The sequence below is a fragment of the Rousettus aegyptiacus genome, unplaced genomic scaffold (genome assembly GCF_014176215.1).
Source record: "Rousettus aegyptiacus isolate mRouAeg1 unplaced genomic scaffold, mRouAeg1.p scaffold_m13_p_17, whole genome shotgun sequence".
NCBI lineage: Eukaryota > Metazoa > Chordata > Mammalia > Chiroptera > Pteropodidae > Rousettus > Rousettus aegyptiacus.
The window spans coordinates 38,595,024-38,616,734 of NW_023416292.1; the positions used below are offsets into that span (position 1 = coordinate 38,595,024).

At 32.1% G+C, this 21,711-nt stretch overlaps 1 protein-coding gene across 2 annotated transcripts in view; it reads left to right on the top strand.

Annotated features, from left to right (window-relative positions):
- Window positions 1–21,711, top strand: part of COL11A1 (collagen type XI alpha 1 chain) — a 169,676-nt gene that overhangs the window by 81,969 nt on the left and 65,996 nt on the right. For both annotated transcript variants that reach the window (XM_036235133.1, XM_036235132.1), the window contains exons 30-39: window positions 244–351; window positions 3,631–3,684; window positions 7,579–7,632; window positions 7,760–7,804; window positions 7,957–8,010; window positions 8,125–8,169; window positions 10,244–10,297; window positions 15,258–15,311; window positions 18,687–18,740; window positions 21,369–21,476. In XM_036235133.1, the coding sequence (XP_036091026.1) occupies window positions 244–351; window positions 3,631–3,684; window positions 7,579–7,632; window positions 7,760–7,804; window positions 7,957–8,010; window positions 8,125–8,169; window positions 10,244–10,297; window positions 15,258–15,311; window positions 18,687–18,740; window positions 21,369–21,476 (630 nt within the window). The remainder of the gene's footprint in view (window positions 1–243; window positions 352–3,630; window positions 3,685–7,578; window positions 7,633–7,759; window positions 7,805–7,956; window positions 8,011–8,124; window positions 8,170–10,243; window positions 10,298–15,257; window positions 15,312–18,686; window positions 18,741–21,368; window positions 21,477–21,711) is intronic.

Consider the following 21,711-nt stretch of genomic DNA (forward strand, 5'->3'; position numbering starts at 1 on the left):
ACAATAATATCAGGCTTCTATAGGTTGTCAAATATCAAACTATAATCAATTTTTTGTTTATTAAAAGGAAGATTGATGAAATCAAACACTTTTAAGTCACATTGTCATAAATAAAACGAATAAACAGATCAAGAGTTGAAGAATCTGACTTTTTGCTAGACTATAATCTCTGCTACTCAATCTCTAATATAGTTAAGGTGCAATATCTCAAATATATTTTAAAGATGTTACCCTATGTTTTAGGGAGAAGTTGGTCAGTTAGGTCCGAGAGGAGAAGATGGCCCTGAAGGCCCCAAAGGTCGAGCAGGTCCAACTGGAGACCCTGGTCCTTCTGGTCAAGCAGGAGAGAAGGTCAGTGAACAACTTTAAATTCACGGATGCTCTTACAGATGATGCTTCAGGGTAATTTAAAAATATTTTTTATTGTTTATGTCAGAAATCTAGAGGACTCTATTAAATTTCAAGCATATCATTATATGCTCATGTGCTGCTTAACAACAGAAATGTATCATTTGATGATTTTGTTGTCCTGCGAACATCATAGAATGCACCTACACAAACCTAGATGATATATAGCCTGCTACTCACTTAGGCTGTATGGAGTAACCTGTTGCTCCAAGGCTACAAGCCTGAACAGCATGGTGCTGCACAAAATAACATAAGATTAAATCAAGCACAAGAGAAAATGATTTGATCAAGGAATGTGGTAAACATGAGATGTATGAGGCTGCTGCTATAACACGGCTTATTGTTTTACAGCAAACTTTTTTTTAATAAGTAGAAAGAGTATATTTTAAAGTGTAGTATAGAAAATACATCAACCAGTAACATAGTCATCTATTATCATTATCAAGTACTATGTATTGTACATAATTGTACGTGCTTTATCCTTATACCAACGACGCAGTAGGTATATGCTTGTTTTCACCAGCATCACCAGAAACGTGAGTAATGCCTTGTGCTGCAGTGTTACAACAGATACAATGTCACTAGGTGATAGGACTTTTTCAGCTCCGTTATAATCTTATGAGACCACAATCATATATGCAGTTCATCGTTGACGAAAAGGTCCCCATGCAGTGCGTGACTGTGCTACTTAGAAGTAGCATCGTAAGATGCATACATTTATCCTTTTCAGCCTTTCCTATTTTCTCATCCCTTCTGCTCTCTTTGGCCATACAAGATCAGCCTCTCTTAAAACTCTTCTATGTTAGAGATTTAGAATTTGAGTGTGATTAACAAAGTATGAAAGAATTGATGAATGTTAGTCTGCTTGTTTTGGAATAAATAGAATTATTTTTGCCCCTCATTCAAAAATATAGATTTTCTATTTTTTCCACACAACACATATTTTCTCAGGGCAAATTTTTTAAAAATAGTGATGTTTAGGCCCAACTTTAAGAGCTTTAACTTGTAATCTGGGGTTAACTTAAGCATCAGTATGTTTTAAAACATCCCCAGATAATTCTAACATTCATTGGCTTAAGAGCCACTGGGCTATATGTATTGTCAAAAATATTTGCATCCATTTCATTAACATTTAGATGTAACATTAGGCAACATTAAAATTATGTTTTCATAAGACATTTGATAATATGGTGATTTGGTGAATATCTTGTAATGAATTATGGTGTTAAATTAAGAAAAAACTAGAAATGTCTATGACAAATGTTAATCTATTATGTATACTAAAGGAATATAAATAATAATTACTTCTTGGTTTAATTCAGATAATTTGCTTTCTTTTTATATGTATGTCTATTGTCCAAATTTTCTAGAATAAGCATGCCATTATCCTACAAAATATGGAAACTCCATGCTAATTAAGAAAATTGTAATTTCCTCCTTTACCATCCTATAAAGGATGGGAGGAAAACACATTGTGTAAGGATTACATAGGAATTGTGACTAGAGAAATGTAAAAACATTGCCTCCTGTCATTATGAATTATCTCGTGTAGTAGTTCTTCTCTGGTTTTACACTCGCAGTTGCCATTTGTGAACTGGGAGTAATGTGATCATACATAGGCAGAGGAAGGAAAGAACTAGGGGAAAACACGGGCATATAAGGCCCTAGGGTGCCTATACTTAAACTGCAAACTCACCAATAGTTTAAGACTCTTCTGGGACCTTCATCTCTTCTTAGACCCACTCTATGCTGTGTAAGTGGTCTCACAAACTGTTCTGAAGCATCAAGACTTCACTACCCCACAATTCTTTAACATTTCATTAGTATTTCCTCCTTTTTTGAAATTGCCTATCACCATACTGAAAATATAAATAACCCTAACATGACCCTAAAATGAGTAAGAGTATATATTCTAATATAGTACTTAACATAGAACACAAAAGTTTGTGATCATAATTAGAGAATTTCATTAACCTTTGAAATCAATGGTATAAAACAAGCTATGGTAACTTAATGTGTCCAAGAGGACATCATTATAAATATGATTTTTAGGGCTTGTTTGCAAATTTTCCATTTGAAGATTGCTTACCTATGCATTGATTTTAAATCAGAAAACTCTTTAGTTCGATCTATAATGACAGAGTCATAAACTATATTCCTAATTTTTTTGCCTTGCTTCATTCAATAAAATGTTTACTTTTGTTGATAAAGTACTACTTATCTTTTAACATTGTATATAGTAACTTGGACTTTTTTTTTCAATTTAAATATACATGAGAAATATTGATACTACATGCTTGCTAATGTTTAATATTTTGATAAATAATTTTATATATAAAGTATGCTTCATAAGATTTTAAGGAAAATGAAAATCCTGCAAACATATTATTATTCAATTCACTTAGTTTAATATCCTCTCTACCTGTGTTTTTAAATTAATGCTTTTTCAGGGGGCCGATTTTCTTAGTATCGCCTTTTAAACCTCTTAGTATTTATTACACATCTTTGTATTCCACTATAATTTATCATTTCGTTTAGCACTTTCAAATTGAAATGTAATTTCATTGGACTGGAACAAAATAGTTGCACATGCAAGTGGCCACCTGCAGAAACTAACACACCACAAAAATCATTACTTAGTTATTGCTCTCAGCATTCGGTGTATTTATTAACCCAGATATTTGGAAAAGAAGAGAAACTGCTCAACATTAGGTCAGAATTTCTTAGTATAATTCTTTAACTTTATTTAATGAAAAAAGTTTAATAACGTGATTGTTTGCTTTATATTTACAGAGAAAAATAAAATAATTTTGCCAAAAAGGTTAACTTTGGTTGGACTGGTAAGATCTAAATGTAGTTCTAACTAAATCAATAACTTTAAGTGTAATTTAATGTTGAAAAGCTTAGGTGTTTTCTTAAGTTTAGGTGTTTGCTTAAGGATTCAGAGTCCTAGAATTCTCTTTAACTTGGGGATCTAAGTCCCCAAAGAGGATACTGCCACTTGAACAACCTACATAAGTTAGTGAACATTATAGCATTAGAAGTAAAGCAACATCTTTTCCCTATTCAAATGAAGAAATATAATAAAAATGAAGTGTGGTAAAAACTTGTAAATTTTCCTTTTGAGTGTGCAAATATGTGGTTCTAACTTCTAGAAAAGTGGCTAAATTATCATTTAAACCTAATTCAACTTAGAATTTATTATTATTATTTTTTTTTTAGGGGAAACTTGGTGTTCCAGGATTACCAGGATACCCAGGAAGACAAGGTCCAAAGGTAAAACAATTAACTTGATTTTTATAGTTTATTCATAATATGTTGTATGAACAAATAAAGTTAATCACTTAGGTTACCTTTCAGTTTGTAACAGAGATGGTGAATCTTTAAAATACAATTTCACAAGAAAAGTCATAGGGTTGTGGACGCCTCAAGTTCAAGGAGCTTAGGGGCCTAAGTGATTATGGATTGGAGTATTTAAGGAGATAGGGTCATAAAAGAGAGGACTAGTTAACTACTTCTTTATAATTGGAATAAGGACTATTCCAGGGAAGAATACTGGTATATCTAGAAGTTATAAAAATAAAGTGGATGACAGGTTATAGATAATAGCTTTTTCTTAAGCTAATCATAAAACATTGTTAAGACTGCACTTGATGCACGATTAGTTATAGTAAAGTGATTAAATGAATTAATATATAAATTTTGGTTATTACTATTAAGGTAATTATATGTACATGGGATTATCTATCATATCTATCTATCTATCTATCTATCTATCTATCTATCTATCTATCTATCATCTTTTTTTCATCTGTATCATTTATCTGTCCTTGTTTGACCTATTCAGGTTTGACAGGTATAATAGTTAGGAATAAATCCTAGTTATATAATAATCCTAAAACATTCATTTATTAATGTTTCACAAATAATGAGAGAAAAATGTCCTCCCTTCCAACATAAGTGAACTGTATGCACTTTTGTTCACTCATTACAGGTTGACACTATTTTAGGTTTGACATATGATTTTGTCTTATACTTTTTACAGAAAGATTATTTTCTGGAAAATACATGTAATACATAAAATACATATTATAATATATATTTCCTTGTATAGTAGGAGGTAAACATAGTGCTTTGAGTTCTTGTAAAATGAATCATTTCATCCATGATTTAAAAATAATACAGGTATTATCTAAATGTTTCTGGCTACGTTTAGAACACTGATAAGTAACTTTTACTTTTTATATATTGTCTCTAATACACTACCCTCTCTCCTGTTACCTCCCTTTCAAGTGTCAAGCATTTTCACAAGTATTATGAGTAAAAGAAGACATTTACTATATAACCTTCAACCTTTGCTATAGATTCTCAACAAATTCTTGATTTATTTACTAAGTTGAATTGCAGTTATTATAGTGGTTTTGTGATTTAAAAACAGAAAACTGTCATAGTACTTGAATGAGCACGATTTTCTTCTGAGTTTGTTTGACATTCTTATTTTTTTTGTTTTTCTAAGTCATCCTTTGTTCAATAGCCTTTGAGATTTTTTTTTTTAATTAACAACATGTACTAGAATGACTAGATAGAAACGTTTCTTCCTAAAGGAATCAAACATTTTCTTTTACCCTTTAACCTAAATGTCCGAAATTTTGATCTTTATATAAGTTTTCTTCATAATTGTTTTTCCAAGATCAAAAACTATTTATGTTTCTCAGTTCTCAACAAAAAAATGATTGGCACGTTAATGATCAAAGAGAGCTTCACATTATTTTCCTATGTTGAGCCAATAAATTTCAAATAGATTTAAATCTTTTTGTACTAAAAATGAAATTCATCTGCTTATCTCTTTCAAGCAGTTTAAGGACTATATTTAGACAATATAATTTAGCTAATATCTCACTAGCAATATAAACCATAATAGGTATTTAGAAAGATAGACCACTATGTGTACTGTAAAATTATAGCTATTTCAAAAAGTAAAATCTATATGAAGATAGGTTTCTTTTATATTTAAAACAACATTTAAAATTATTTTTCCCACTTTCTGACTGAGCCAATTTCACCATTAACCTTTGACAATTGGCCTTTTGTGTGCTATTTGTTTTTTCCATTTAAAAGTAGATAATGGCTTTTCATGGAAATTGTATATTTTGGTGATAATTCCTTATGTAAGAATAGAAGAATGATATACCAATATATTACAAACTGTTTAGTTGGTGGATTGGACAGTTTTATTGTTTCCCATAAATTTCTTAGAGCAGAAACTACGTAAGAAAATTTATTAAAAATAAAATTGATGTATAAGAGCAATTTTTAAGGGAGTTTCTAAAATGTGTTACTTATCTAGTCTTCTCAGGACAGAAATGAATATTTGTTCCAAAATAAAATTTAATAGCAGTAAAGTATTTTCATATTATACTCACTTGTCAAATTTCTAGAGTAGTCATATAGTGATACCCTACCAAATATAACTATCTGATTCTCTGAAGGGAAAGAGAAAAGGCTTTGAAAGCTCTTCTAAAATGTAATTTGCACCATTTTTTCCTCATTATGTGACTATTAATATGTCCTAACAATTGTCCTCAGGTTGAACATAGTTATCTCTATAGGTATAAAGTAGATTGGGAAATGCGTCATAAAAAGAAGCTTAGCAGTGCATATTTTGGGTTGTTGTTTTGACCATCATCTCCCATAAGGCTTCACATACAATTTTTTTGACTTATGTAAGAAATATAAAGCAATTACATCTATTCTGTACGTATCACCTGGAGAAACTGTTAAGGATACAGATTCCTGGATCCTACTGCCAGCGAGTCTGTCTCAGAAGGTCTGCAGTGGGACTTGACAACCCATATTTTTAGTAGTCACTCCAGATTATTCTGATACAGAGGAGCCATTGATCACTAGGAGAAACATTACTTTAAAGGGTAATTCAATCCAAATGAGTGAGTAAAAACAAACAAGAAATGTATTTGAGTAAAAAAAGGCTTTGTTATAGTTCCCTCAATGCACAAGGAAGAGTGGCAAATCTGAACATCTGGTACTCTTTGATAGACATTTTTCATATCATTGCATTTAATCCATTCAATGGACTAAATAATAAAGGTGAGTATTTGGAAGCCCCTACCCCACCAGTCCCAGGGTCTTGTAATTAGCAAGCTAAGGAGCAAGGATTTGAACCCTAATCTCCTTTATTATATGATACAATGATGAGGCAAACCAATCACAATTGTGTTCAAAGGAATCTGAGCAAATGAAAATGAGGGTTATAGGCACAAGGTGAAATGGGGGAATTGTATTATATTCCATCTATAAAATGCAGCTGTGGATGAAATGACATGATGTTTTTACTATACTTTTTACATTTGTAAATAGCATTATTTATTGTTATCTATCATTATCATTTTTGCATCTTGCTTTCCTTTATTCCAATCTCTCACAAATTTCATAGGAACTATAACACATGGATGAAATCCCTCATTTTTCAGGAGAAAAAACTATGCTCAAAGAGAATAAGAAATGCACTCAACTTATTTAGGTGAATGCATAACAAATATAAGTCTTGAATTATGTCTTTCAAATTCCATAAAGATTTCAGTGCTAAACCATCGGATTTAGACTCTTGGTTAGGTCTAACCACATTCAAACATTAAACAGAAAAGGATGAGGGAGGGAGATTTTCAGACTTCACAATTTGATCCAGTTCTAAAGGCATAAAAATATTCAACAAAAAATGCTAAGTAGACAGTAATGTTAATTCATAAAAAATATTTTATTAAATCTCTATTTTAATATTTGATTATTTATACTTGGAAAAATAGAAATTTTTTTTTCAGATTTAAGGCAAGTAGGAAGACTTCTAAGTCAAAAATTTATTTTACATGAAATGTCCTTTAATTACCATTTTCTAATATCAGAAATGATATATTTGATTACTTTACTTAAAGGTAAAATCTAAAATTTTTTATCAACGCATGCTTTCGATGCTTTCAGGATTTCAGATGTCACTGTAAGTTCATTTTTAAGTACATAAATGGGAGTTGTATGGTATCTTAAAATTATATTCTTGATTTAAATATTTATAGAAATCACTGTGTTTTAAAAGACTTACAGCTTGTGGTTAAAAATGTTAGTTGCTATACTCATCGTTTATTATTTTTGCTTTTATAGGGTTCCACTGGGTTTCCTGGGTTTCCTGGTGCCAATGGAGAGAAAGGTGCACGGGTACGAAATACAAATACATTGCTCTGGACTAGCTAATGTAGATATTCTCGCGAGAGTACCTGTCTCTCAGCCAGACGCAATTTACGTGATATCTAATTACTGAAACTGTCTGAACTATCTTTGGCAGGGTGTAGCTGGCAAACCAGGCCCTCGGGGTCAGCGTGGTCCAACGGTGGGTGTCTTGATTTAAAATAATGATTTTTGGTTTTCATTTTAAATTTAGATTTAAAATTTCAAGATACTTTTTTTCAAATATAAAAATTGATTTTATTTGTTTGGGTTTGTTGGCACTCGAACAATTTTGTCTTTTGTTCTCATATGCAGGGTCCTCGAGGTTCCAGGGGTGCGAGAGGTCCCACTGGGAAACCTGGTCCAAAGGTATTATCAGTACCTGTTCCATCTGGGCTTCTATAAACTTCTCTTCCAGAGAACAGATGTTATAAGAATCAAAACTGATTTTTTAAAATTTGTTTTTGTTTTTGTTGTTGGCAGGGCACTTCTGGCGGTGACGGTCCTCCTGGCCCTCCTGGTGAAAGAGTAAGAATGATACAGTCACACGATACAAAATAAATAGTAATATTCTGCAAGCGTTTTAATTTCTGGGAAAAGGTACATGTGTCTGCAACGCATATGTTATAGTCATGCACAAAATCTAGTCAGTGTTTAAAATTCCTATTTTTTATCTTACTCTGCAAAAAAAGATTAATTGGTTATGCACTATTAATTTTGTTATAGAAATGAGAGAAATAATGTGTGCAATAGTCCTACGATGCCACTCTTAAACTTAAGCCAAATATTTTTTCTTTTAAATATGTGTGTAACACCTGTGCCTTCTCCTTCGCTCCTCTTACCTTGCATATCGATGCTCATTTTGTCCATGGAGCTGGCAGCAGCATTATGCTAGTAAAATGCAAGCCTCCGGTAGCCATTAAGTCACAATCAATATACATTCAAATCAAGATAAAACATCTATTCCAGTAAATAGAAAAACTATTTAGTAAATTGATTTTCAGTTGATGTAAAATAAAGCTAAATACACATGAGTAAGCATGCCCTTTATTTTATTTTATTTTTTGGCAAAATATAGCATGTTTGTAGCCAGATTTTTTGAAAGCTATCCTCTTTAAAAAGAATTTATGTATAAAATTTGTAATACTGTCAAAGAAATTAGACTCATTTCTTAATATTCTATAATAATTTTTAATATTATGTAGTCACATTAATACATTTTTGTATATTATTATTTGAAATTTATAATAGATGTTTCACAAAAAGTAAAACAGAAACAACTCATGATGTAGAGCTTAAAACTGAGATAAGTAATTTTTTTGGAATAAGGTTTTTATTTGTGGCAGAAATATCGGTAGATGGGACATAAGAATAAATACGTACAGAAGTGTCACACTTTGGTTTATATATAATTAAATTAAACTTTCTACCAAATTTTCTCACTCTTAATGATCTATCCCGAAATTAAGTCCATCTCACATGTATTGAGTTCATAAATAATATACACATTTGGAATATTCTTTGGTCAAAGTCATCCTAATAAGAAGATATAGTTAAATTAATTAAAATGGTTAAATTATTAAATAGAAACATTTTAAAAATGGTAGCACAGCGAGTTTTTTCTTTAAAGCACAAACTGTTCTCAATGGTAATGCTATTTCTCTCGGGAAGGCTAAATAGTTAAATTGAAAAGAGTAAATGCTACTAAAGACCAACTTTTGTAAACTTTATTCTTTATTTAAATAATAATTTTATCTTAATTGTATTACTTTAGACATTTTATTTATGTTATCTTCCATTTTATATATATATATATATATATTCCTTTTAGAAATATAATTGTTATGTTCTGGGCATATAAAGGATTATCTTTTCCCAATCTTTTTGCTGCCACCAAGATAGTCACTGTCACGCAGTCTACTTTATATATTTTAAAGATATGTAAATGTGAATGTTGAATAATATAGATAAGCATCAAGTCAAAAATGATTTATAAATGTATGTTTGGATTGAATGTTAATGAGAATAATTATGCAATAATGTTCTTTTCATCTTATCTACAAAAGAAGTTTATACATGAGTAAAATGAAATATTAACATCTTCAAAACTAAATACATTTTAAATATAGAAATTATTGAAAAGAATTCTTTATGGTCTTTTCAATATAATCACTTATTTTTACTTTTAGTTTTATATGACTAGAGCCAGAATTTTATAGAGTCAACTATTTAAGTAATTTTTTTCCTCGGGAGTGGGTTTGGAATTAAAATGTCTTCCTTCTATGGCTGTTCCTAATTGGTGCTGAAAACAGAGACTCTGAAGAACTTCTTGATGCATCTATGTTCTATTCACTTTTAAAATGATTTCTAAATATTTATAGGGTTAAGGCCATTGATATTGCTGTTTTGAGAACTGAATAGTGTGAAAAATCATCCATTTTGCTCTTAAATCAGCACAAATTATCTTGTATTGCCATAGTTTTGTCATTTGGTGAAGAAACTGTACACTATATTGTGTTTTAGCTGTAGAAATAAACTGCAAAGTATAAAGATGTGTCTTTTAAGCATATCTCTAAATATCTCTACTGCCTTTTATTTTCAGGGCCCTCAAGGACCGCAGGGTCCTGTTGGATTCCCTGGACCAAAAGGCCCTCCTGTAAGTGTCATAGTTTTCTTTTCTTCATTCAACAATGCTTTAAAATTTTTAAGAGTCAAAGCTTATATTTTAAATCATTTTGAGATACGAATATTGATAAAAATTCCAATAAAAAAATTTTAATTAATAATGTCAAACAATATGGATGTTTTCAATTTATGAAATTTATTGTTTCTGAATGTAATTTAAATATCTTATTAAATATTCTTTCAAAGTATATCAGAGACTAGAACAATATGAAATATTACCATCTCAACTCCACCTTTACTGCAGTGAATATTATTGATGGCATTAAAAATTGGTACTGAATCTTAAATGATTGGTGTATGAGAATTTCCTTTTTATCTTCCATTAGAAAATGGGTTATTCTTTTTTAAAAAATCACTTCCCAATCACCCTCCAACTTTCTAATATAATTTACATCACATTAAATTTATTTATTTTTATTTATGATTTTTGTCTCTTTAATACACTGTTCTTAGAAAATGTAATGATAACCCTTCCTGAATCATATCTCTTTTTAAAAATTTGTTTAGAGCAATACTCTTTGAGTAGCTTCATCAAATATCTTCACAAAGTTATTTAAAATTCTTTATTTTTATACTTAAACATTCATGGGTCTATAGGCTATGCTCAGTGCTCAGTTTTCTTTTTCATTTTTAGCAACCCAGTCAGTTCATGAGAGTTAGAATAAACTTATCCACTGTCTTAGTCTGTTTGGGCTGCTGTAAGAAATCCACACAGAATGGGTATCTGGTAAACAACAGCAATTTATTTCATACAATTCTGGAGGCTTGAAGTTCGAGATCAGAGTGCCAGCATGGCTGGATGACGGCCCTCTTATAGGCTGCAGACTATTATATCTCATATGGCAGGAGAGGTGAGGGAGCTCTCTGGAGCCTCTCTTATAAGTCACTAATTTCATTAATGAGTGTTCTACTTTCCTGACTTCAGCACCTTCCAAAGACCCCACCTACTAATAATATTACCTTTGATGGTTAGGATTTTAACATATGCATTTAGAGTGACACAAAGTTTCAGACCACAGCACCTCAAAGTGTGATGCCTGGACCAGAGCATCAGCAGTACCTGGGATTTGTTGGAAATACAGTCTTATCCCCACCTTCCTCACCTAATCAGTACTTGGGGGAGGGACGCAGACTGCATTTGAACAAACTCTCCAAGTAGTTCTGCTGCATGCTAAAGTTTGCTAACTACTGTTCTAGTCTGGACTTTAATGTGCATACAAATCATGTTGGTATCTTGTTAAAAATGTAGATTTTGATTTAGTAGGTCTTGGGTGGGTTCAAGAATAGTCTTGCATAGAGGAACAGTTCAGAAAATTCTAAATTAAGTTGTTAAAATTTTAAATAAATGTTATATCTGGTTACATTATATTTTTCAACACAGTGAAAATAATTTTTAAATAAATAAATATACAATTTTTATTGAATTTGAATACTCCTTTGTTTTAGTTACTTTCAAGTGTGACTTTAGCTCACATCTTTAGAAAATAAATTATTTATCATGAAATACTGACTTAAATAATAAATGTTAAGGCAATTTTACTGTTTGCAATAATTTTTAGACACTTTTTAAAATATTGTTTGAACGCTGACAGTTTTGCTTTATTATTGCAAACATATCAAGAGTGGGTTATTATAGTATTATAAAAGGATTAATACAAACAAGGTAATAACAAGACTTCCTGTGTATAATGTTGTTTGCTTACTATCTCAGGGCTGTTCCAAATGTAATATTAAATCATGCAAAGTTTCACACATAGTTAAGTGAAAATACAGTTCCAAAATGATTCTACACATAAGATTCTTTTCAGGAATATGTTGACGCCATGTGCATAGATCATTGTTTAGTAACATAAAAACTATTGATATGTATAACTTTGACCTTATCATTCCATTTATATTTGTACATATTGATAAGAATTGTTTCCCTCATGTAATGTAATTTTATTGTAAAAGAAAGCCATTTGACCCATTTTCCTCAGGCTTTTTTGGTCCATTCTCTCAAGTATCTTTCAGTAAGTTTAGAGCCATTGATCATGCATGCATTTGTCTCTAAGAGGTATTATAAGTATAATAAATGCCTACACTTAAGAAGTATGCAGTCTAGTTGGAGAGACATGGCACTGCTAAGGAACATTGCTCTCAGTGCTAAACAAAATGATTTTTATACTCTGCTTCTCTGACAAGTGAAACATCAGGGCATGAAACAAAAATACCTTTCATTTCTCTGGTATGCATTTTTATAATGTTTAGGAAAGAAATATTTTTACCTCTTTGATATAGAAGAAAGAAATTTGGGGAGAAGGATAGAGCAGGTTTCTCTTTCTGAAGATTAATTGATTCATTTTCATCGTAATCAAGAAATGTATACTGTATATATACAGAGAGATATATAGCTAAAGATATATATGTATAGATATACAAAGATATATATTCATATATAGATACATATCATAATACATATCTGTATCTGTATATGTATGCCGTTCACAGACACAACACGCGTGCATTATGGATTGAATGCTTGAAATACTCATGTTTAGAGTCTGTTAATCTCATGCCAGTATCAGCCTAAAGTATCCCATTTAAGAAAAATTTTAACTTGAGGTGATGAGCATTTATAATTTGACTGTTAGAAGATATATTCTACATACAGAAGAGGAAAAGTCTAAACTCAGTGCCGATGGGAAGTGGAAAAATATCCTTAACATTTATTTATAAGTGTCTTTTCAGAGGTCACCTTGCTGTGTATACACACCCTCATTTAGATGAATTTGTTGCCATAGCCCTTCACCAACTACATCAAAGAGGCAGCCAATTTTGATCAATAAAAGTGTTATTTTTAGATTAATGTCATGAAATTATTTGGTAATTAATCTGTTTTATTTTATTGAATAGTAGTGTGGCGCCATTATAATTTATTATTATTATTATTACTAGGGATACATACTTAAATCAAGAAAAATGATAAACTGGTATGAATTCTTTATGTAGTCTGTTAATATAGCTCCCTCAGGATAGCTAGGAAAGACATTAAAAATTATGTTGCATTCATCTCAGGGTGACTTTATTTAGATCTAATATCACTGTTTTAAAGGTTATGATATTTTGCAATAGAAGTGCAATCTGTACTTCTCACACCAGCAAATATACTGAGGTATTTGACTTTTATTTTTATAGATTCGTTAGAAAATATGTGTGATTTATGCTTAATGCAAAACACATTTGAGAGGCATTTTAATATGGTGGGGGAAAAAAAGCCTGACTCATATTTATTACTTTCGTATTTGTGACCCTCTGTTTTTAGTTAAAACTTTTACTACTGTCCCAAACTGGTAGCACTTTTATTCATCTTCTGTATATATTCTTATGATATATAATATATAACATATAATTATATATATAATCAAAATAGTTTATTTTGAAATACTGAAACTACACGAACTTTTCTAGAAATTAACTACTTATTTTTTTTGTGTCTCATCTCTAAGCTGAAGGCAGAGCTAGCTATATCTTATATTACTATGCACCTAGTGCCTAATACCTACATATGTAATATTTGCTTTTGAAAGAAGGAAGGTTTAAATGATGTCTAAGAATATTTGGGGCCTTGGTTGTAGACATTCCGATTTCAGTCTTTTGGGGAGGACGGCCCTAGAATCACTGAGGTGGTTTCAGAAGGCATGAGCAAATCACCGAGCAAGCAATGCATTTGTGAAATATAGTAAGACCGTCTTTGGTTGGTGCTGTTACTTCCCACGGCAACCCGCGAGTCAGTGAAGATGAGGTGGGGAGCAGAGGCAGTGCTGGGCAAGGTCAGGCACCCCCTCCTGAAGTCAGCATGAGGCTCACTCCAGCGTAAGAAAACTGCCGTCGAAACGAGCTTATTCTGGCATGAATCCCTTATTTTAATTCAATATATTAAAAAAAATTGACATCAAAAATAGATTTATGTAAGTAATGTATTTGTTTAAATAAACTTTATTTTAAATAATTAACATTTCATGAGAGGTTAAGTGTATCTGTTATCACTAAAATGTTGTCATTAAAATAATCATTTCATTTATCCTGAAGAATGAGAATATTTCTGCCATACCTATTAAACACGTTTCGAAATTTGAACTTGATACTCAATGATTTCTGAGTAGGATGAATAATTCATAATGCAGTCTAAAGAAGTAATCTATTTCTACTAAGTATCTAAAACATAAGAACCTCACTGAGTTGTTTACTCTACGTACTTAGTTAAATTGCTTCATTTATTTCTTCAGTCCTGACAAAGACAGCATCCTTTAAAAAATGTTATAGTGTGGTAGATTTGCTCTCTAGTGCTTAATAAATATTATGTTTCCAAGAGGATATTTAAGTAAACCTACTGGGGAAAAAAAATTGGTCCTGATGACTTCTAAGATTGAGCATAAGAACTTGTTTTCTTTATTTGAAGCAATTGAGAGGTAAAGCGCCATTATTTGAGTGTATTTTTCATTCTTGTCATTTAGAATCTCAGACCACCACTAGAGGACACTCTCTTTCTCTCTTATCCAAGTCTTGCTGCACCAGAAGTTGAATTAGGAACAGATCACCAAAAAGAGGAGGAAATACTCATTAGTCATGGACCGAAGAACTAACATTTTTGCAAAAATAAAAATACAAATATATATGAATATTCTTTTTTAAAAGATAGATGCTAATGGAACAATTTAAATGTACAATGTTCAGCATAGAGTTGTACAATTTTCTCTTGATCTCAGTTACAGATAGAATTGTACTAAAAAGAAATGTATACATATTACCGTATGTAAAATCAACAGAACATCAAAAAATGACATCTAATGAAAGTAGAATAAGAGAATTGTCTAATATGTTACATTTTGGTCCAAAAATCAGTTAGAGAAGTAGTTATAACATGTGGTGTTTGGCGTTTGTGATTGCAGGGACCGCCAGGGAAGGATGGCCTGCCCGGGCACCCTGGGCAGCGTGGGGAGACGGTAAGTGACCACCTCTGAGGTTTTCCGTTGTTAGCGCCTCATCACAGAGAGCTGCTTTATTATTAACAGTTCGATTACCAGGTTAAGGATAACAGAAATTTAAAAATTGGAACTTCTATCTAAATATATTGTAAAATACATAAATAGAGCCGTGTTTGTATCTAAATACCTAAATGAATATACTTGAAGATACAAAATGTTAGTTGACTGATTGTCCTTATTGTCAATAATAGCATTTTAAAGATGGGCTGATGGGAAAGACTCCATTATCTTTTGGACACCTCCAAAAGGTGGTTAACCTTGACCCTTTCGCTGAAGTCTTTATTTACAGATGTATTCCAGTCATCTGTGTCACCCTTCTACTCTCTAAAGGAAACATTAAAATAAGCCATGCAGATAATACATTCTTCTCTCCAGAACTCAGGGGTGCAATATCTTCTGATGTTGGAACCATAAGGCTATAATTGGTCTGGAACGATGTCAAATGCATCCTCTTGCTTCAAGTAGGGATGTAAATGGAAACGTGACTGCATTTTATTTTTAAATTGTGAAGAATATAATATTAAATAAACTTTCTGAAAAATTTATGCATATAACAGTGGTTTGGACAAAGGAAACAAAACCAGCAATTCAACTATGGGTTAAATTCTGGCAGGTTTGTTTGTTTGTTCTGCCACTGTTACAAAACCATGCATCTGGCTCTTCCAGGGGGATGTTAGTCTAATCAGAAATGATCATGGATTAGCATGTTTCCTTGGAATCAATGTTGGGTTCTCACCATTGATTAATTTTATCCAGATTTCTTAAGAAGACCACAACACAGACTACTTTTGACTATGTAGCGCCAAATCATTTTAAGGTATTCTACCAGCATGAAGACATATTTGGAGCTGCATCATAGTACACAATAATAAATCTGAAAAGATGATGATTTTCTGAATAGGAGAAAAAATTCATCAGCAGCAACCCAATTTCTGTTTTGCTTACCAAGAGACAATTCTTAATGTGATGACTTAGTTTTAGTCATATTGCAAACTTCAAAGTCTTGGGTTTCAACAATAGAATCAAGAATGATTTAGTGAGACTCAAGGGTAAAATCTTTGGGTTTTTTCCTGGGAATGACAGCTGCATGAAGAGCATAAAAATAAACTCTCTAAAGAAGAATCCACACTCAAGTTTGCAAATGCATTCTTATTTCAATCTTGCACCTAATGATTTTTATCTAAGTCATTAGATAGCTTCATGGGAATCACTCTAGAATATTTCCCAAATATCTTTTAAGGAAGGGATACCTAGAGAATTTCCATTATAAATTCTCTTTTGTCTTCAGTTTAATAAGAGTTTCTGCTTCTAGCCAAAGTAACCATATTATATATATCATTTAAATTTAAACTGAGGAAAAATAGCATATTAACTGATTCTATGATTGATGTTCTCATGTAGAGTTCCTCGTAGACAAAGGCTGGGATTATTTCTAGAAAATTGTATTTCTGATTTCAATTCACTTGTAAGAGCAATAACAAATACCCCTATGGCCAGAAAACTCTCACCTTGCTCTGTGCTGACTTGGATTCAAAAGTTTGCCTTGTCCAAGAGTCAGAATCTAGAGCAGCTGTATTTCGCTACCTCATTTAAAAAATAGATATATTCTTGTGTTATATTTGAGATTTGTCCTCAGTCAGAAATCCTTTATTGAAAGTTCATTCTGACATCTTACAATTCAAAGCTTTTTAAGGCCACAAGGAATAATTAGAAATAGTTTCTATTATACTGAAACAACCCGAATTTGTCTCAGACACACAGTGCCAAATCCTGCATTGATTCTAATGTAGACGATGAAGAAACTGAAATTGTTAAAGATTTTGCTTACCTTGGTTTAGTCATTAATTCAAATAGAGACTGCAGCCAAGAAATCAAGAGAAGGCCAAGACTCAGAAGACCAGCAGTGGAGAAATTAGGAAAGGTCACCAAGAGCAAAGGCGTGTCATTAGACACCAAGGCTGAGATCACTCACAACAATGTACTCCCTATTACTGCCTATGGTTGGGAAAGCTAGACAGTGAAGAAGGCTGATAGGGGAAAAAATGATTCGTTTGAAATACAGTGCTGAAGGAGAGCTCTACTACCAGAGCGACAAACAAGTGGGTCCCAGAGCAAATTAATCCTGAGACATCACTGGAGGCAAAAAGGGCAAAACTGAAGCTGTCCTACTTGGGGCACATCATGAGAAGGCAGGGATTTTTGGAAAAGATGGTAATGCTGGGGAAAAAAAAAGAAGGCACAGAAAAAGAAGACCAATATGAGATAGAGTGACTCTGTGAAAGAAGCCGTAGGGCTGAGTCTACAGGAGCTGAGCGGGGCTTGAAGACAGGACGTTGTGGACGTTCATAGGGTCACCAGGGGTTGGAGCTGACTCAACAGCATGTAACATAGACTTGGAGATGATTAGAATAAGAGTTACATTTTTACTGAGTCTGGAAGGTTGTGATACAGACATGGGGCTACCAGTTTCTGCCTTTTGCTTTTTGACCTTAATATTTCCAGTCTGAAGTTGTAGAGAATAAAACTTTAGCAAATATTATATGCTTTAATTCAGTTTTTTGGAAGGTTTTCCTCTAAGTATTTTGAATCTATTTCTCCAATTGTTAAATGTAATTTAACTGACATGAGAAAGAAATTCACCAGTCGTAGTACAGACACGCAGAATGAATAACCCACAAGTACAGAGAAATATAAATACCAGAATATATGCCCAAAGGCTTTGTTTAGTGAGTACATACTGTTGACATCTACCGGATTTTACTTCAATGACTGCATATGTAAGGTACATTTGTAAATATATTCTTTGGGGTTTTAAGAAAGAACACTGATAAAATGCTGAAATGATTACTAATCATGCAAAATATTCTTTTCATAAATTTCTTTTTACTTTGTGCTTATTTTAGGAGACTGTTGGAATGCAGGAATAGACTATAGATATATCTCTGTGTACAGAACTAGTGGACGGTTTCAAAGAATGTCTAAATCAGCATTTATTTCATGCATAAACAGTGCTACGTTAAAATTATCTTTGTTGTTTGACCTCGTGGAAGAGGGCTAAAAACATGTTTTTGCTTCAGCTTCATCCCATTATCTTTTAAAAAATTTTTAAAGTTTAATAAAAGTAATCATTAGACTGTAATGCGAATTAATGAAGGTGATATATTTTTGAATTTTTAAAAGAACTAGAAAATAACAACTCATTAGCATTTAAAAATAAGTATTTTAGCCAAAAGGTGACTTTCTTTTAATGTGAGTTATATAAGTATTTCAGAGAATTTTAATTTAAGATTTGCATCCTGTAGATTTTTCATGGATTATGCTTTCTTTCCTTAGGGATTTCAAGGCAAGACTGGGCCTCCTGGGCCAGGGGGTGTTGTTGGACCACAGGTACATTCTATCACTTTATTTCCCTAACAAGGTTTATTTTTCTGTTTGTATTTTCACCTTTCCTAAATTGTATAAAATATGCCCATTTTATTATGATTGAAAATAATATATTATAAAATTTTGGATCACATATTAATATATGCAACTTGCCTACATCAAATGAACTGCAGCAAACTGTTACTTAGTTAAAGTAATTTTTCAACTGAACTGAATAAAAAAGAAAAATAAAGAATAAAAATAAGTCATAAAATTCGCAAAGAAGTTAACACGAAAGGCTGAGCATGGCACCATTTGCTAAAAACCCAACATGCTTTATTATATAGGTTGGCCATCATTTCCAAGAATTTCAAGTTACAAAATGATGTTAGTTTTCTGAGTTTAAATTAGGTTTAGAAGTATGATATATTAGAAATATAAAACTTTGAACATAATTTTGTTCTGAATTTTAATATTTGAATACATCATTTGTTTCTTATGATTTTCACCTTCATAAAAATTATTCCCATCAGCAATAAAGTATTACTTTGTAGTCTTTGAATATAGACAAATAAGTAGCTCTTTCAAGATAGGAAGCAGAAAGAATCTCAAAAGGTGATGTAGTATCCTGAATTATATACCTATAGAGAATATAATACATGAGAATTGAAAATAATATTTTTATCCTGGCAAAGAGTGTTGAATGGACAAGGCACATTTATTTCACTCAGCTGGAATTTTATCCCTACTAGCAATAAATTATAGCACAAAAGCAAAAGCAGTTGGATAAGTGCTTCAATTATTTGTTTAAAATCATCTTTTCTCAGCCTATGATTAGTCCTTAATATTTTATAGCACAAACCCACACATCCAAACACACGTTTTTTTCCCGGAGAAACAAAACACTGCATGTTCTTTCTAGAGATATGTGTGATTACAAGCAAAATAAGGAATCTTAAATTGCTTGATCATTTTATTTCAGAGATTAATCCTGAACCAAGGGAAATGCTGTTTGCTCCTTTACAATGAAAACAGTATTTATGATACCTTTTTTGCATACTTTTGTGTGTTTACATATTTTTTAAACTGTTTATCAGTTTTAATTAAAAAAAGAAATATTCCTCCAATAATTAACTTTCTCTAAAAATACTTTTAAAAAAAATTTCAAACAACTTTACAACAATTTTATGTAAAAAAAAAATAAAGAATGATCCCTACTACATTACATATTTATGAACATAAATAGAATTAAAGTCCAACTAGAGTGTAAATATCAGGGAGCTTAACTGAATATTTTGAGACCTCACACCTTTCAAAAATTCATCACTGTCTAATGCAGACAGCTGGTTGCTGAGACCCATGTTCTTTTTGTCTCCTTTCTTAAAGCATAAGAGTAGCAGGTGTTTTATTGAGTACACACCTTCACTGGATTATTTTTATTGGCTCTTTTAAAAAAAATCGATTGCCTATTTCAAATTTAAACATGTTTTCATGTTAAGACAAAGGGAATGGTTTAACAGGAGCAACATTGATTGCAATCCTTACACAGTCACGTGAATCATCACTCATTTTTGTCTCCATGGTGATAGTCTGATAGTCATTAAATTGAGATCAATTTTACATTTCTTACTATTGAAACCCTGATTAAATGTTTAAGGAAATTTTCAGTTTGGGGAAAATGTTTGCCCATTAATGATAACTTGGGGACTTCTGGCAACTAAAGGAATTCAAATCTAGAAATGCACGCTCAAATCTGGGGCAGATGGTTCTTTATCCAAGACCAAAAGTTGAGAATCTGTTGCATTTTTAGAAAAATAATAGAGAATGATATTCATAAGAAACTTCAATAATACATTCTACTGTTTAACAACTGTAGCAACTTCTTTCTATATATCTTTAACTTAAATTCCTCATTTTGCTCTATTCTAAGTGGAGTTAGCAACTGGTCTCCATTCTCTATTTACACTTGAAAGCTCATTGAAGGCTAGCACCACCAAACGGCACCACTCAGGGGACGTGTAAATGACCTGACATTTTTCACTTTGGCATTTGCAGCTATTTAAGGCAGTAGGCTATTTGTTATAGCCTTTGGCTGGGAGGAACTGCCAGCCCAACTCTTAGCCTTCAGGATCCCCCTGCCACATTTTCTAGACTTCATCAAAGGAATATAGATTAACAATAGGGAGGTGTCCTGTCAGGGGAGTTCCAAGACTGTGGTTGTTTGGGTTCCAGAGAACCTGCATTTATTATCCAGCAGTGATTCATTGAGTAGCTACCAATGTGCCACCAATGCCTCTTTTACTCCTAAATTAATTTGACACCTTATGTAAAAGAACAAAAAGCTCTAGTTAAAAACGACAGGTTTTAACAATAGTTGGATGGGCCTCACTCTGAAGCGATTCTGGTATTAAACAAAGAAAACAGCTATATTATTTCATTTGTACACTCAGACTCTAACTAAAATTATACATAATTGTTAGACTCCTACCACATGTTACTTCCAGTGCTTTATGCGAAGCGTTTTGCAGGCTGTCATGAAAATACATGAGAATGATAAACTTTTGTGAAAGAAAGAAATATTTATTTTGGGTTTGTGTTATCTTTGCTAAAAATAAAAGAGCAATTCAATGAGGTTTTGCTTTTCCAAATTAGGGGCCCACTGGTGAGACAGGTCCAATCGGTGAACGTGGACACCCCGGTCCCCCTGGCCCTCCTGGTGAGCAAGGTCTCCCTGGAGCTGCAGGAAAGGAAGGTGCAAAGGTACGAACTGCTCAAGGAGTTTTCTTGGCTGAACATATCTGGTTACTGTTCATTATATCCTCTTACCATTTGTCCATAGCTTCTCTAAATATTAGCATAGCATTTAAATGAATGCCAGAAAGCTATGTCAGTAAAATATTCACTTTATTGCACCTTAAAGCATGACCGAACAATAATATAAGAAGTTAACTCTATTGACCATCAAACCATCCATTTACATACATTCTTAAATATA